Source organism: Sorex fumeus, unplaced genomic scaffold (assembly GCF_029834395.1).
Source record: "Sorex fumeus unplaced genomic scaffold, SorFum_2.1 ptg000006l, whole genome shotgun sequence".
NCBI lineage: Eukaryota > Metazoa > Chordata > Mammalia > Eulipotyphla > Soricidae > Sorex > Sorex fumeus.
In genome coordinates, this window is record NW_026606063.1 from 68,122,921 (window position 1) to 68,140,020 (window position 17,100).

A 17,100-nucleotide genomic window follows, 5' to 3' on the forward strand; every position below is an offset into this window, starting at 1 on the left:
CAAAATTAGAAGAGCTGTGTGGAAAGATAGTACAGCGGGTAGGGTGTTTTCTTGCATGTGTCCAATGCAGTTTCAATCCTTGTCCCATAGACTACCACACACCTCCACCACCGAACCTTGTCAGGAGTGATTCCAGAGCATAGTGCCAGCAGTAAGCCCAGAGAACTGCTAGGTGTGATCCAAAAACAAAACAAAACAAAACAAAACAAACAAACAAAAAAACAAGAAAAAGAGATGTGCGATATAGGATGTGGGCTGAAGGAGAACAATGCATTCAAGGGGAATTCGGTGGAGGCGATTAATCCCATCTATCCCTTCTGGACTCATTTCCATCTGGTCAGCTCAGAAGGGAATCTTTCAGTGAAAGAGGGACTGAAAAACATAGAAGAATGTCCAAAGAGTAGAGTGTATGTTGGTGGTTCTCAGAAGGCAGAGAGCGTTTATAAATGTGGAGAACAAACCCCACAATCTGAGTCTGAGGTGGAAGTGGTGAGACTGTGTCTCAGGAATGTATTTGGACAAGGTGTGCTAACCATGACTGCAGAGTTTTTCTGCTGTTTACATACAACATTTTCTCTTGGTTGTGATGACATCTCTAAAACCAATAATACCAGTATATCAAATCTAAATGGAAGATTCCATGCCCCCAGTTTGATCCAAAGATGTGACTTTGAAGGAGTCTACAATTCATGAGAGTGTCTGTATACTGTGGTCTTGATGTAGGCAGGTAGATAAGGAAAGGCTCTCTGCAATGAAACAAAGTCTCATAGAAGAAGAATTCTAGGACCAACCCACCCTGTGGAGACAGAGAATAAGGACTTGATAAAACCATCCCCAGACCCTGAAGATATGGGCCTCCTCTCCATGAAATTCCTCCTTTCCGAGAACCCCCCTTTCAATCCGGTTAACTCCAACGACCCAGCCCCAAGGAGATTCCAGGACATTCCAAGTCAGATGATTCTCGAACCCCTTTTCAATCCGGTTGACTCCAGCGACCCAGCCCCAAGGAGATTCCAGGACATTCCAAGTCAGATGATTCTCGAACCCCCTTTCAATCCAGTTGACTCCAGCGACTCAGCCCCAAGGAGATTCCAGAACATTCTGAGTCAGAAGGATCTATAAGAACCAGCTCGAGAGCCCACTTGGCGCTCTCTCCACCCTCGGAGAAGCCCGCGTTCCCTCTGGATGCGTTACTCTCTCTCTTTTACTCCCCATTCCCCTGCTTATCTGCTTATCCCTTCCTCTCCCTCTCCAAAAGCCTCCAAATAAAACCTGTTACTTCACTGCTCGTCTACTCCTGAAATTCTTTTCTGCGAGCGAGACAAGAACCCCAGAAACCTCGGGTAAGGCTTGGGACTGGTCTCTCCTTTCCTGCAAAGAGCAAATTCTCGCCCCAGCTTGAGTCCGTGGCTCCCCGAGCAATCGGGTGGCGGGGATTAACTCCCGTGCCGAGAAGATCAAGCGAACTTCAGGTGTGGCTTGACGGCCACCTCGTGGGGCTGGCAGGGCTCAGGCCCGTGCTGAGCAGGTGCTCACTGCAGACTTTACCAGTCCTAGCCTACCCAGGGTTCCGGGTGGCAGAGGCGGGTGAGGAGAAAGTGGCTGTCTTTTTCCTCCCCACTTCACATAAGTCACCCGTGGGGCCCACCGACATCAGTCTAACAAAGCCTGGCCCTCGGCAGAGACAGTAAGAAACTGTGTCCTGACTCTCAGGAGACCAGGGACCTGCCCTTCTGTGCTCACACTGGGGCCCTCCTGGGGCCAGGGGAGGAGCATGTTCTCTGTGGGCAAAGTTCTGCTTCCCCACAGGGACCCACACCCCTGACTTCCCTGCAGCTGGGCTGGGTCCCACACACACCCTCCCCCCTCTGCCTGCCCAGCCTACCCAGCCCCCTCTCATTTGCAAGTGCTCAGAGCTCATGCCTGCACACTAATAATAATAGTCTGTGTCACCCTGCAGGGTCAGTGTCTGTCACTCCCAGCGTGGACATGAGGGCCCTTGTGCAGCTCCTCAGCTTCCTGCTGCTCTGGCTCCCGGGTAAGGAGGAAAATGAGGGTTTACATGAATATGGACTACCTGGGTTTTCAGGGAAATTATCTAACTTGTGATTAATGATAATTATGTCCACTTATATTTTTATCTCAGGTGCCAGGTGTGATATCCAGATGACCCAGCCTCTATCCATGTCTGCATCTCTGGGAGACAAAGTCACAATCACCTGCAAGGCTAGTCAGTTCATTGGCAATTTTTTAGCCTGGTATCAGCAGAAACCAGGGAATGCTCCCAGGATTCTGATCTATTTGGCAACCAACTTAGGACCAGACGTTCCTCCCCGGTTCAGTGGCAGTGGATTTGGGACAGATTTCACTCTCACCATCAGCAGCCTGATGCCTGAGGACGTTGCCACTTATTATTGTCTACGGCATAATGCTTACCCTCTCACAGTGATACACGCCAGCACATAAACCCCCAGAGTTCAGCTGTGTGAGGCTGGGCTGCCCCAGCTGCTCCTCCTGGTGCCTCCACTGCTGAGGGAGTGTCAGATGCAGCCAGGCTGTGATGGCAGAAAATGCTCTGGTACAAGTAGAATTAAGAATTTTGTCTCCATTATTTCTCCCTATCATGCCAGCAGCACTGGCATGACAATAAATCTGCTGATTTTATTTACTGAAATTATTTTCCCTCAAGAGTTAGGCGGTAGGTCAGAGTTCATGCAGAAAAAATCACTTTAGATGGTCCAGAAACTGTTGTTTCAATAGATATTTTAAAAGCATAATGGAAATTTTCCCACATCAAAGTGTGATGGATACTTATTGGAGCATTCTCACGTGACCAATAAGAACTTTCTGATGTGGACTGAGGTGGGAAACGGCATCTTGCCAGGGCCTTGTGAGAGACAAGAGATGTGCTCCCTTGAATGGGGACATTGGAAACTAAACTGCCACTGAAAAAAAAAGCCAACTTTAATGACAGGAACACTGGTGTTTTAAAATCAATATCTTTGAGTGTGAAATGTAGTTTATTTCCCATTACATACAATGAAGGTTTGGAGGAAATACAGGCAAGCGAGAGATCATACAAAAGAATAAACTTTCAACATTGTGTACTAAGCCCAAAGTCTTGCTTTCTTGTCCTGAAGGGAAGATGTCCAAAATCACAATAACTGAACTTCCCTAAATGCTAAGGATCTAAAACTTCTCAGTGAATATAAATGGGAGGGAGGGAAATCATTGTTATCTAAGGAAATTCCTTGTTAGCGATATAATTTTCAACTCTAATAGACCACAAATGCATCATTTCTGGCAAAATTAATTCTGAATTTAATACATCAATTCAAAGATTCAATATAAGGTGACATCCAAGAATAAAAGACTAGAGTCCCGATCTTCAACCCATATTTTGTTTTTCCATCCCTATAAACCCAGACCGACAATAGAGAGCCTTTGCCAAACTAGTCCCAGCCTGTGGACAGAACAACCCTGGGCCATGGAGTTGCTGCTCCCTGAACACAGACTCTGAGTCCCCTAGATCCTGGGCTCTGGCTCCAGCTGAGAACGGGAATGTGGGGGCTTAAGGGCAGGTGCCTGTGACCTGGGCACTGAGATGAGACCTTGGCTCAGCTTGTGCAGTGTCACAGCCATGACTGCTCTAGCACATAAATGGCCTTGGGGACGCAATCAACACAGGGACACCCTGGAGTTCAGTCTCTGTGTCTGGGTTCTAGTGCAGCCTGTGGGCCCAACATCCAGCTTCCACAGGGACTCAACAGAATCTCCATACATGTCCAACAGAAACAGAAATCTGGGAAGTTTCCAGAGATCTGCCACGTGTAACATGCACACTGACAGGTGTATCAGACACAGTTGGCTAAAGGGAACAGGAATATCTATATCACCTGTTGTCCCGGTGATGTGGCTGAGTTTTACTACCTAAAACCTCACTTTTATTTTGATCAATCAGTGGAAAGACTTTAATTGGGCCAAACTAATACTTTGAAGTGAAATCAAACAAGCTACTAAGTTGTACAGGGAAGTACTTTCTTTTGAAGTACCAAAAGCCATTTCTGAAAACATTTATACATAAGCTCACATCAAAAACAAAAAAAATCCAGAACCAGGAACACAGATAAGTAAATGAGCTGGAGCACATGTTTTTCATGTCTGAGCCCCTGGGCTAGATTAGTGATGCCAACAAATTAAACAGTGCTATTGGGCACTAATAGTTGAAATATCACACTGGTTTTTAAAGCAGCCATGAGGAAAGACCTCACCAGTCATATCCATAGGCTGATGGCTTCTGAGGCTGCCTCACTGGTGCAGCAGCTGTGGGTCTCAGAGTGAGTCTGGATAGTTCTGAAAGGAGGCATGGAGATAGATTGACAAGACAACCTGAGGAGTCAGGAGCCCTCTGTTCCCTGACACACCTCCACTGCTCACCTGGCATTTCACCTGCAGCTTCCTCTTCCTTCCTGAAGAATTTTCTGAAATTAGATCCATGACATGTGAGGATGAAAAAAACTAGCACTTAGCTTCTGGTGACACACGTCCCTCTTGAATTCCTGATCCCCTATTCATGGTTACTTCACAGTTATCTGAGCATTTTATTACAAAGAGAAATCATTTTTTGCTTTGAGCTTACAGATTGGCCTTGTGTTGTATATGTGTTTCGAAGACTGACATAAAAAGTGACTCTTGAATCATGAGGACCAGCATCTGAAATCATTTTAGCAGCCGTATCAGAAAACAGCCACTAGATGGGAGACAGACCCCATAACTGCACATGCAGGGAACCTGGATCTTAAAAGCACCGGGACAGTAACTGAGCTAGTGTTCCACTCTCAACAGGGACAGTGGGTCCTGTGGGATTGATGGTAAATGTATGGAAGTAGCTGTCAGAGGCTGAGTTTTATGCAAATTATCATGTTCCTGCAGTGTGGGCAGAAGTCCAGTATTACCTGTCTGCTGGAATCATTATTGGAGTTACCCTTTCTCCACATCTCCCCAGTTTATATTGTGACATTATTTCATCATGACTGTAGACAAGGAAGATAAACTATCACTTATTGTAAAGTCACAGAAGGGAGGATAACAAGACAGTATAAAGAGACACAAGGAACCCCCTTTATTCCCACATGCACTACCCCTGGAGAAGCATGTGAGGACAAGGGAAGAAAGAGGCTCCTGCTGACAGGAGAAAGGTCTCAGGGGAAGGGATTTTGTAGGACATTGACCTTCACTCTGCAGCGTCGCAGAGTTGAGAATTCCATGTTTGTGATGTGAGCCCCTGACCTGCATGTTCCTGTGAGGAAGCCTGAGATGATATTTTACACCCCTGGACCCTGAGAGCAGGGCTGCCTCAGGGGCACCTCAGATAAGGGGGGATCCCATTACCTCTCTACCCTGTACTCTGCCTGCTCAGGCTTCATGCTCTGCCGATTTGTTGAGCCTAAACTTGCCTTTAGGGTGAAGATGTTGTTGTTCTTGTTTTGATCAGAAAGATGTGAAGCCAAATGGTCCTAGAACTGAATTTTTCAGCCAGATGGCTGAGTAGTTTTCAAAGTGACCATCGGTTCCTATGAGCAGGACATGAGTGGCTTCCAAGTAAATAAATGTTTTAGATAATATTTTGTTTTCTTTGGGGTCACACTAGCAGTGCTCAGGGTTTACTGTGTGTGTTTTTTCCCTATCACTGATAACTCCCTCCTGAACAAACTTGGGGTAGAGGTTCATGGGGGTCTGGTTTGGTCTGTCGGGTGCTGAACTCAGTGCTGTGGGACCATAGGATATTGCAGGAGAACATGGTTTGCAGTTTCAGGGACTGCCCCCAGAGTGAAAGAAGAGTGATGTTAATGGGGTGGTGGGACGGCCCCCTTAGGAACCCGGATGCTGACTCACACCTCACAGATTTCTGCCGGAGCCCAGAGTGACAGTTCTCCTTGTTCATGCATGAGTCCTATCTTTACCCCACATTCAATGCTTCACACCAGATGGCACCCTGCACCCTATAGAGTTGTTTGTTTAGTGTCTGTGAACCCCGTATGCTGTGAGGGGGCAGCCATTGGCTGCTATTTAGTGTTATCACCTCAATCTTCTCAAGACACTAAGTCTTTCATCTGGTGTCTGAGAGCTGCTGTGTCTTTGGAGTAACACAAGGTTTTCAAGCAAGGGATGCACCAGTGATGAAACAGAGGATATGTTTTGGTCAAGTTGTACTATCTCAGCCACCGCATCTGAATACATTTTCAACTGGCCAGCTTAGGGGAAGAGGATGAAAGATAGGAAGAGAGTTCAAGGATGTCAAGGAATATTCAGGTCTGTGTCAGGAATTACAGCTGGAAAAGAAACAAATGTTTCAAGGCGAAGAAATAAAGTTTCTGCTATTACGTTGACTTGGAAGTAATGGACTAGTTTCTCAGGTGCAGGATAGAGAGATAAGACGAGTGGATTGGGCTGTTAGATATTCTTTATCTTAGCCCTTATTTATAACTCAAGACCCCAAATGTTTATATAATACTTTTTTCACTCATTGCATTCCTCTCTGCTAATAGTAATAATTTCTTACACAAAATAATACAGTGATCGGTGAGGGAGATTGACCATCAGGTGGCAAGTGCTGGGGTTCACATGTGAGCACAGGACCCACATCACCCAGAACACTTGTAGACAAAGGCCTGACGTCAGTTCCAGCACTGCAGCATCACAATACCCTGCATCCTGCTTTCCGGCATTGAACTGCTGATTCCTATAGCTACATAATGATCAGAGTGATCATCAGGTTCTGTGAGCATTGAAAAAGAGTCCTCCCACTATCAAATAGAAAAATATAACATTTTAATCCTTTACAAAGTGCAGTAAAATATAATGCAATTCCAAAGCAAACAGAAAACATCCCTTGCCTCAAATTTATCCACAGATGAGAAATCAAAGGAACTTGTACAATTCCTAAGGAAGTCTAAAAAGTGTATTCTGACAAAGCCTGTCTCTGGGGTAGAGAAAGTAAAAAGTAGTGTCCTAACACAGGATTCCAGGGACCCGCCTTTCTGTGCTCACACTGGGGCCCACCTGGGGCCAGGGAGGAGCATGTTCTCTGTGGGCAAAGTTTTGCTTCCCCACAGGGACCCACAGGGACCCTTGACTTCCATGCAGCTGGGCTAGTCCTCACACTCACCCTCCCCTATCTGCCTGCCCAGCCTGCCCAGCCCCCTCTCATTTGCAAGTCCTCAGAGCCCATGCCTGGACACTCAATAATAGTCTGTGTCACCCTGCAGGGTCAGTGTCTGTCACATCCAGAGTGGATATGAGGGCCCCTGTGCTGCTCCTAAGCATCCTACTGCTCTGGCTCCCAGGTAAGGAGGGAAACGAGGGTTTACTGGACTTCAGGGAGAATAATATAAAGTAAGATGAATGGCCACAATATGTCTTTATATTTTCAATTCCAGGTGCCAGGTGTGATATACAGATGACTCAGACTCCATCCCTGTCTGCGTCTCTGGGAGAGAAAGTCACCATCACCTGCAAAGCCAGTCAGAGCATTAACACATGGTTAGCCTGGTATCAGCAGAAACCAGGGAAATCTCCTAGGCTCCTGATCTATGGTGCAACCAGCTTAGGACAAGACGTCCCTCCCCGGTTCAGTGGCAGTGGGTCTGGGACAGATTTTACTCTCCCATAAGCAATCTTAAGCCCGAGGATTCTGCCATTTATTACTGTCAACAGTATAACAGAAGCCCTCCTACAGTGATACACGCCAGAACATAAACCCCCAGAGATCAGCTGTGCGATGCTGGGCTGGCCCAGCTGCCCCTCGTTCTTACTTTTTCTGAGAGTGTGTCAGATGCAGCTATGCTGAGCCATTAGAGGATATTCTGGTACAATATTTTAGTCTCCATTTTACCCGCTCTCATCTCAGCAGCTCTGCATGATAATAGATCTGGCGATAGCACAGCAGTAGAGCGTTTGCCTTATATGCAGCCAACATGGCCGACCAGAGTTGATTCCTCTGCCCCTCTCAAAGAGCCCGGCAAGCTACCAAAAGTATCTCACCCGCATGGCAAAGCCTGGCAAACTACCCATGAGGTATTCAATATGCCAAACACAGTAACAACAAGTCTCACGATGGAGACGTTACTGGGCCCTCTCGAACAAATTGATGAACAACGGGAAAACAGTGCAGATTTTATTTATTTATTTTTCTTTTTTTATTAGTGAAACACCATGAGGTACAGTTATAGGCTTACAAATTTTGTGCTTGGGTTTCAGTTAAACAATGATCAAGTGCCCATCCCTCCACCAGTGCCCGTCATCCATCACCACGGGTCCCAGCATCCCCTCCCACCCCTCATCCCCCCCGCCCACCCGTCCCATCCTGCCTCTGTGGCAGGGTATTCCCCCTTGTTCTCTCTCTCTTCTTTTGGGTACTGTGTTTTGCAAGAGAGGCTTTGAGTGGCAATCATGTTTGGTCTATCGACTACTTTTAGCATGCTTCTCCCACCCTGGGAGGATCCTCACAACACCCTTCATTTGGTACTCTCTTCTCTATCTGAGCTTCCTTTTCACCTAGAGCCTGTGGCTGGCCTTCCATTCATGGAGCAAAATTCCTGGTACTAATCTCAGCCATTCCTGGGGGTTAATCTCCCTTTTTGTTGCTTTATTTTCCCCAGATGAATGCAATCTTTCTGTGTCTATCCCGCTCTTTCTGACTCATTTCGCTTAACATGATACTTTCCATGTAGTACCACTTGTAGTAAATTTCATAACTTCATCTTTTCTAACAGCTACATAGTACTCCATTGTGTAAATGTACCAAAGTTTCTTTAACCAGTCATCTGTTCTTGGGCACTCAGGTTTTTTCCAGATTCTGGCTCGCAGATTTTATTTTTTGAAATTATTTTCCTCAACAAATTTGGTGACAGTGACATCAAGAGTTCATGCAGGAACAATCACTTTACATTGTCCAGAAACTACTGTTTTAATAGGTATTTTAGTACCATAATGAAAACTTTCCCATATCAAATTGTGGTGACACATGTACACAGATAGAGCCTCTTAGTGGAGATATCCACACTGGCCAAGGAACCTACTGATGTGGACCGAGGGAGAAACTGCTTCTTGCCAGGGATCAGCACTGCAGACCTTGGGAGGGGCAGAGATGTGCTCCCTTGAGTAGGGGGATTTCAGACTAAACTGTCATGAGGAAAAAGCCACTTTTAGTGTCAGGAATTGTAATCTGTTGTACTCACTACCTTGGAATACGAAATGAAGTTTACACCAAATTATTTACAGTGAAGGATTGGGGTGAGATGTGGGCAACTGAGAGATCATATAAAAGAGAAAAATTTCAGCTTGTTCTTTAAGCCCCCTTCTCCCTTGCACATGTATGGCACTTGCTAGTCTCAAAGTCTCTTTGCTTTTCCCATGCTAATGAAACCCATGTCTTCTCTTATACACATCCTTCCTTTCTTTCTCTACACTCACATCCAAAGTAAGTTTCATAGAAACCATTTTACATCGTGGCAGTGGATCTGAGACAGATTTCACCCTCGCCAACAGGAGTCTGAAGCCTGAGGATGCTGCCACTTATTACTGTCCGCACCCATAATAATCTCTCTCCCACAGTAATACAAACCAGAACATAAACTCCCAAAGATCAGCTGTGTGAGGCTGGGCTGGCCCAGCTGCTTTACCTGGTGTCTCCCTTGCTGAGAGTGCCAGATGCAGTCAAGGTGTGATGTGATGGGAGTTTAGCGACACATCTAGTCTCACAATTATCTCCCTAATGATGTCACTACAAATCTGCTGATTTACTTTATGAAAATAGTTTTTCCTAAAGACCATGGGTGGGGGTTACAGTGCTGCCAGCAGGTCAACCCATACCTGAGGGGCGAGTGCATCAGCAGCCTGATGGTGCTTTCAGACTTCAGATACCCCAAAAGTGCTGCCGTGCCAGTGGTCAGACCACAACAACTTGTGGCCAAGTTTACCAAGAAATTCAAGGGACAACAGTTAGGTATGTTGGAGTGACACCCACAAACCACCTCTGCCTCAGCTATATAAGCTCATTTATTTGCCTTATTTCAGAGACCCACAAATCTCGAAAGGGATCAAAAGGCACAGTTAGGGACAGTAGCGCGGAGGTAAGGAGAAACCCGTGACTGAGATCTTCAAGCCCACTTGGATCGAGACTGGACCTCCTCCCCCCATGTCTCCTGTTTTCCAGTAGCTTGGCCATCACATCCACAAACTTCCCCCAGTGCCATGTAATCTCATCAATGGCCAAGACCCAGAGACTATAAACTAAAGTTCCCGGAAGAGAGCACCCAGAATGTCCTGACCCTGCACCAGACTGTCTTCACCAGTGTACCTCAGAAGTGGCCGGCATGAGTTTCCCTCCCTGCACCAAACAGAAAACCAGCAGCTGAAAACCTCCAGAACCCAAACACCACCATGCTCAAGGCCACTCTCCACATGCTGAGACGAGCCTCACCGAAGATGGGACAAGTCTCATTCAGGATGGGATGAACCTCACAAAGAGCAGACCTGCAGGAAAACAAAGATATGCAGGAACCTGTGACTGAGATCTCCAAGCTCGCTAGGATTGGGACTAGGCCTCCTCCCTACAGGCCCTCAGTTTTCTAGTAGCATGGCAATCACACCCACAAACTGCCCCCCACACCACGTAATCTCATCAAAGGCCAAGACCTAGATACTATAAACTAAAGCTCCCAGAAGAGAATGACACAGAATTTTCTGGACATTATATTCTATCTGTAACAATCAATACAAAACTAAGCATCTAGCATTGCCTTTTCGGCAGGTTTGAGTGGTGGTTGGACTGGTGTCGAAATATCGAATGTAACCAAAGTAGAGGGAGTATGGGGGAAATTGTCTGCCACACAGGCTGGGGAAGGATTGAAATGGGGTTGCGGGGGAGGAATACTGGGATTTTTGTGGTGGAAAATGTGCACTGTTGAAGGGATGGGTGTTTGATGATTGTATGACTGATGTTCACACATGAAAGCTTTGTAACTGCATCTCACAGTGAATCAAGCAGGTGAACCTCAGCCAGGTACTTGTTACTTCCTGGCCACTGGTCTGTGATGAATCAGAGCCCTAAGCTCTGTGTTCCTCTGAGAAAAGGTACATAAGTGGTTCATGTGAACATACTTGTGATCCAGAGAATATCCATAAGTGTCTAAAAACAGCAGAAACCTGGAGAATTTCCACAATCGGCCTCATACATCATCTACATTGGTGTACGCATCAAAGTTGTTTGTCATATCAAATGTGAATAATATTGTAATCTTTTGTTCTGGATATGTTGGTAGAAAATACTGTATAAAACATCATGATAATATGTTCAAAACATAATGAAACCAATTGATTAGACTAAAGTAAAATTAATATCTTAGGCCCAGAACCTGAGACCTAGCATCACCACCAATGACAACAAAAAACGCTATTGGCTACTATGTCATAGTGGTTCACTCCTAGTGATGGGGACAGACATAGCAAATCATGGCCTGTTGGCTGATGACCCCAGAACGTCCTTACTCATGCAATAGCTTGGGACTATAAGCCAGTCTGGAGGGTTCTGGAAGGAAGCATGGAGATGTCTACCATACAAGTCAGTAGTCAGGAGTCCTCTGCTTCCCGACTTCCCTCACTGGTCACCTGTCATTTTACCTGCAGCTTCCTGATGCTCCTGAAATTCTCTCTGAATCTACATCCATAGTGTCTCATGAGGATCCTAGTACCTGAACCTTAGCTCACATCTCTTCTTGTGAGCATTTTCTTCTCAAGTAGTTGACAGTTTGTTAAGGAAGGTAATCTTTTATTCATATTTTTACATTAGAGTCTGGTCTGATATCAGAATGTTGCATAGAATGTTACAAAGACAGCTGAAGTCCCTCTCAGAATCCCTGGGACCAGCATCTGAAGCTTTTGAAGTTGCCCTTTCACAGAACAGCCACTAGATGGCAGACAGACCCGTTAATGACTAGAGCAAGAGCCTGGATCTTGGAAGTGCTGGGTCAGTAACAGTTACTCTCTACTCTCTCTGTTCATGGGGGCAGGGGTCCCATGGGTGTGATGGGAAAAGCATTGAAATGACTGTCAATGGCAGAGTTTTAGATAAAATATTATCTGATTTCCGCTGTGTGAGTAGAAAGTGAGTACTACCTGTGTGCTATGGACAATATATTAGTTTGCCACGTGAGAATATTGGGGTTAGCCCAACTCTGCCCCACCAATGCACATTTTCAACAATTTCACTGTGATTATTTGTAGACATGAATGAAAAACCACCACTTAATGTGAAATGAAGACACAGGAAGAGTGATTAGATGGGAGTACAGAGACCCAAGGAAAACCCTTCTGTACTCTCAATCGCCCAACAGCAAAGGCCTGTGAGGACAGAGGGAGGCAGGGTCTCCTGCTGAAAGAAGGATGGTCTCAGGGCAAGGGACTTTGTGAGATCTTGACCTTGACATCCCAGACTCCCAGAGTGTGAGAATCCCATGTGTGTGGTGTGAGCCCCCAGCATGTGTGCTCCTGTGAGGGAGCCTGAGCTGATGCTTCACAACTGGCACCCTCTGAGCAGGGGCTTTCTCTTGGACACCTAGAGAAGGTGACCCTGAGGCAACTTTCCTCCTTTACTTTCTTCTCTTCTGACTGCTGAGGAGACCTCAGAAATCATTTTCACCTCTACAGGCAATAACTTGTTGATGAAACTACTAGCTGTTTATTTTCAAACAGAAATCTATCAAACTGAATGAACTATCCCCTCGATAGTTATGTTTTTCGTGTCCTTATGCTGCTCCACTCAGATGTCGTGGGCATACAGTGCGGTCCCCACCTCCAGTCCCCTTGGCTGTTACAGAAGGTTAGTGTCCCTGCAGGACCAATACGAGTGTTCAGAGCATCAGAGACTGAACCTAACTCTGAAGGTTCTGTTCAGCCCATTCCCCCCACCCTGAGACTCCGCAGGTTGGTGACAGCTGCTCTGTCCCCTCCTCACCATCAAAGGAAGCTGCAACAGGAGCTCAGACAACCTCTGTGTTCTAATCTCCCACCTAGTGCTCCTGTGGTGGAATGAGCACTCTTAGGGCCTCTTGTGACAACAGGATTGTGTGAACACTCTGGAGTCACATCCTCCTTCTCCCCCAAACCTTCCCTTGGCCGTCATAACCACATCAGGGCAACTCCTCTGGAGCAGACAGTGCAGGCAAAGGTGTGTCTGATCTGAGCTGCTCTTCTGAGTATACACACCCAGTTCACCTGACTTCACTCTCCTCTGGTGTCCTTTGTAACTGAGGTCTCTTTCTCTCCCATCCTGACATTAGCAACCCTTATTCTGTCCTGTCTCAGTGAATCCCTGTGCAGGATTGTTCTTTTGTAAGTGAGCTGATGGGAATCATACAGTAGAATTGGTTAGAAGTTTTTTCATGGGGGGGGGGCACCAGTGGTCCAGTGAGAGCAGAACCCTACAGCCTTAACAACCAGTGGTGGAACTGGCCCAGAGACACAGCAACAAGTCCTGGAAGACACCACAGCGCCGGAGATCTCTCTGGGCCCAGCAGAGAGCCAATATCACCGGGCATCCCAGATGGAGTAGGTGCAGTGTCCCCGCCTACTCCAGATGGAATCCCGGTGACCAAGAGCTTCCATAAGCAAGGCCAAGGTATGTGGGTTCAGGACTAAATTTCCAGGCCGCATGGTGGCAGAGGACCCGAGCTGTCCTCTCAGGTCACCACCCACCCAGAAGAATGGCTGTCACACTCACAATTTGCTTCTGGATGCCATCTTAGCACACCAACAGCCCTGGCCCAGAGACTCCCAATTGAAACCCAAAATGGATTGTTGCCATACAGAGATGTCTCTGGAACCCAACCATTTATCTAGAAATATACATTTGCAATCATGTTTGCGCGAGCTCTCATGAGCCATGGAAAATATATTATCTAGAGTCTTCCCCTGACAGGTAGCCTTGAATGGAGGTGGGAAAATTTGAACAAAATTAATGCCCCAAATTAGAGAGGAGTATTGGGGAAATTGCCTGCCATAGAGGCAGGGTGAGGACTGCAATGTGTATGTGTGTGCCTGGGGGGGGGGGGGGGGCGGGTGGTGATACTTGGGACATTGGTGGTGGAAAATGTGCACTGGTGGAGGGATCGGTGTTCCATCATTTTATGGCTAAATCCAAACATGAAAGCTTGTAACTAATTCATGGTGATACAACAAAATAAAAAAGTAATATGAAGTCGTACCCAATTCAGTCAGCTTAATCAATGTCTGAACATATAGCAGTACTCCAACATTATTTTTTTAAAAAAATCAGTGGTGGATTGAAGGCTCTGTGTATTGGGACAGGCGGGAGATATCCCATGCCTGAGTGAGGTGTAAGGCATCAAATGGCTCTGGAGGGTCCTGTTAGGGGCTGTGCAAACCGTGAGGCTCCCCTGTGCTGCCTCTGTCTGACAGAAGCACCAGGGCAGGTCCCAGTCACAGGCTGATAACTGGGAGGAAACCCATCTCCACTAGAATCCATCATCACTGCAGGGCTTCCCTGGGACCTTCTGGGGTACATTCCATGAATTTCTAACCCATCCCAGAACTCTTGAATTCTAAGAAATAGAAAGTTACCAGCAGTTCATGGAGGATAGTCCTCAGATAACATGAAGCTTGAATTCGTTGATGTGGAGGGTCCATGTGGTTTTCAATATTTTCTTGGTGTGCACTTTCAGGGCTGGAGTAATAGCACAGCAGTAGGGCATTTGCCTTGCGCGCAGTCAGCCCGGCCAAGCCGGGTTCGATTCCTCCACCCTCTTGGAGAGCCCAGCAAGCTACCGAATATCTCTCCCACAAGGCAAAGCCTAGCAAGCTACCCGTGATGTATTTGATATGCCAAACACAGTAACAACAAATCTCAAAATGGAGACGTTACTGGGCCCGCTTGAGCAAATGGATGAACAAGGAGGAAAGAGTTTGTTTGTTGCACTCCCAGAGGCGTTCTACTGAAAGAAGAAACCAGTGATTGAATAGGGATGAGGTGGTAGCGGTGTTGGGGGGAAATCATCACTAGAGACTATACTGACTCATCACACCCAGCACTCTAACTTCACCAGCTCATTGCAGTATTAACCCCTGTCAGAGCCTAGATCCCAGGTTGGGCACTCCCTCATGCCCACTTTGATGCCCACATCTAAGAACTGAGAGTCATTTCTCTGTGGGGTTATATGCTAACCTTATTTTAATCTCAATGCCTTGCACCTGGGCTGGCTCAGAGCTTCCCAAATTTAGAAGAGATGTGTGGAAGTATAGTACAGTGGGTAAGGTGTTTGCCTTGCATGTGGAAAACCCAGTTTCAGTCCTTGACATGCCCTATGGTACCCCACACCTCCACCACAGAGCATTATCAGGAGTGATTCCAGAGTATAGTGTCAGAAATAAGCCCTGGGAACTGCTAGGTGTGTTCCAAAAACAAAAACAAAATAAGAAAAAGCAATGTATGATAGAGGATGTGAGCTGAAGGAGCAGAGTGTATTCAAGGGGATTTTGGTGGAGGTAACTCATCTCATCTATCCCTTCTGAACTCATTTCATTCTGGTCAGCACAGAAGGGAATCTTTAAGGCAAAGAGGGACTGAAAAACATGGAAGAATGCCCAAATAGGAAAGAGTGAATGTCGGTTGTTCTGGGAAGGTAGAGAGCTTTTCTAAACATAGAGAACAAGCCCCACAATCTAAGGTTGAGTTGGAAGTGGTGGGACTTTCTCTCAGGAATGCATTTCGGCACAGGCTTGTTATCACGGCCACAGATTTTCTGCTGTTACCATACAACGTTTCCATTTGGTAGTGATGACATCTCTACAACCAATAATACCAGGATATCAAAGTTGAATGGAAGATTCCATGCCCTAAATTTGATCCAAATATGTGAAATTAAAGACGTCTACAATTCCTGGGAGGGTCTGTGTGGCTGTGTCTGACAGAGCCTGTACCTGAGCAGAGAGAGCAGGAAGCTGAGTCCTGACTCTCAGGCCCAAGGACCTGCCCTTCTGTGCTCACACTGGGCTCTCCTGGGGACCGAGCAGGGCAAGTTCACTGTGGGCAAAGTTTTGCTTCCCCACAGGGACCTGCACCCCTGACTTCCTGCAGCTGAACTGGTCCCCACACACACCCTCTCCCCTCTGCCTGCCCAACCTACCCAGACCCCTTCTCATTTGCAAATCCTCAGAGCTCATGCCTGGACACTCAATAAGAGTCTGTGTCAATGGAGTACTATGTAGCTGTTAGAAAACATTTCATTTTTTTCATTTCATCATCCTGTTATTCGTCGATTGCCTCGAGCAGGCCTCAGTAACGTCTCTTTCATCCTAGCCCTGAGATTATATTCAAGGCTTTTTAGGAGAATGAGACCCATAATTGTTTCTGGTATTTGGCATATTTGGTACTCCACGGGGAGTTTGCCAGACTCTGCCCTGTGGGCAGGCTACATTCAATAGCCTGCAAGTTTGTCCAAAGTAGGAATGAGATAATAAGATGTCATAAAAAGATGTCCTTTTAAGATGTCGCGCGGCCACAAATGCGGCCGCGCGGTTCCAGGAGCTGGATTTTATAGTCTCTGAGTCTTGGCCGCTGATGGGATTACACGGTGCCAGGGGGCCAGGTGGTGGGTGTGACCCCCACCTACTGGAATTTGGAGGATCTGGGTGGAGGATGCTCAACTCCAATTCGAGTAGGCTTGGAGATCTCGGCCCCGGAACCCGCGTGGCTTTGTCCCTCTGCCAGTACCTTCATGCATGCGGAGAGTGGTCTCGGCATGGTGGTGGCTGGTCCTGGAGGTCTTCCACTGCCGTAGCCCTGGTCGGGGCGGGGAGGAAAGCTCAACCCGCTCCCCTCCAAGGGACCCCGGTGAGGAACAGCCAGGCGCAGGGGCAGGAGACTGCACTGGTCTCGTCCGGGAGCTGGATTTTATAGTCTCTGAGTCTTGGCCGCTGATGGGATTACACGGCGCCAGGGGGCCAGGTGGTGGGTGTGACCCCCGCCTACTGGAATTAGAAAAGATGAAGTCATGAAATTTATGTACAAGTGGTACAACATGG

General features: G+C 46.8%; 2 gene segments (V, D, J or C); both read left to right on the forward strand.

The window, feature by feature from the left end:
* The first annotated feature begins 234 nt into the window (after positions 1–234).
* LOC130037623 (immunoglobulin kappa variable 1-17-like) lies at positions 235–2,466 on the forward strand. The segment is given in 3 exon segments: positions 235–523; positions 1,961–2,038; positions 2,147–2,466. Coding segments are annotated over 3 exon segments (687 nt in total).
* Positions 2,467–7,297: 4,831 nt separating this feature from the next.
* LOC130032689 (immunoglobulin kappa variable 1-5-like) lies at positions 7,298–7,672 on the forward strand. The segment is given in 2 exon segments: positions 7,298–7,346; positions 7,440–7,672. Coding segments are annotated over 2 exon segments (282 nt in total).
* The last annotated feature ends 9,428 nt before the right edge of the window (positions 7,673–17,100 follow it).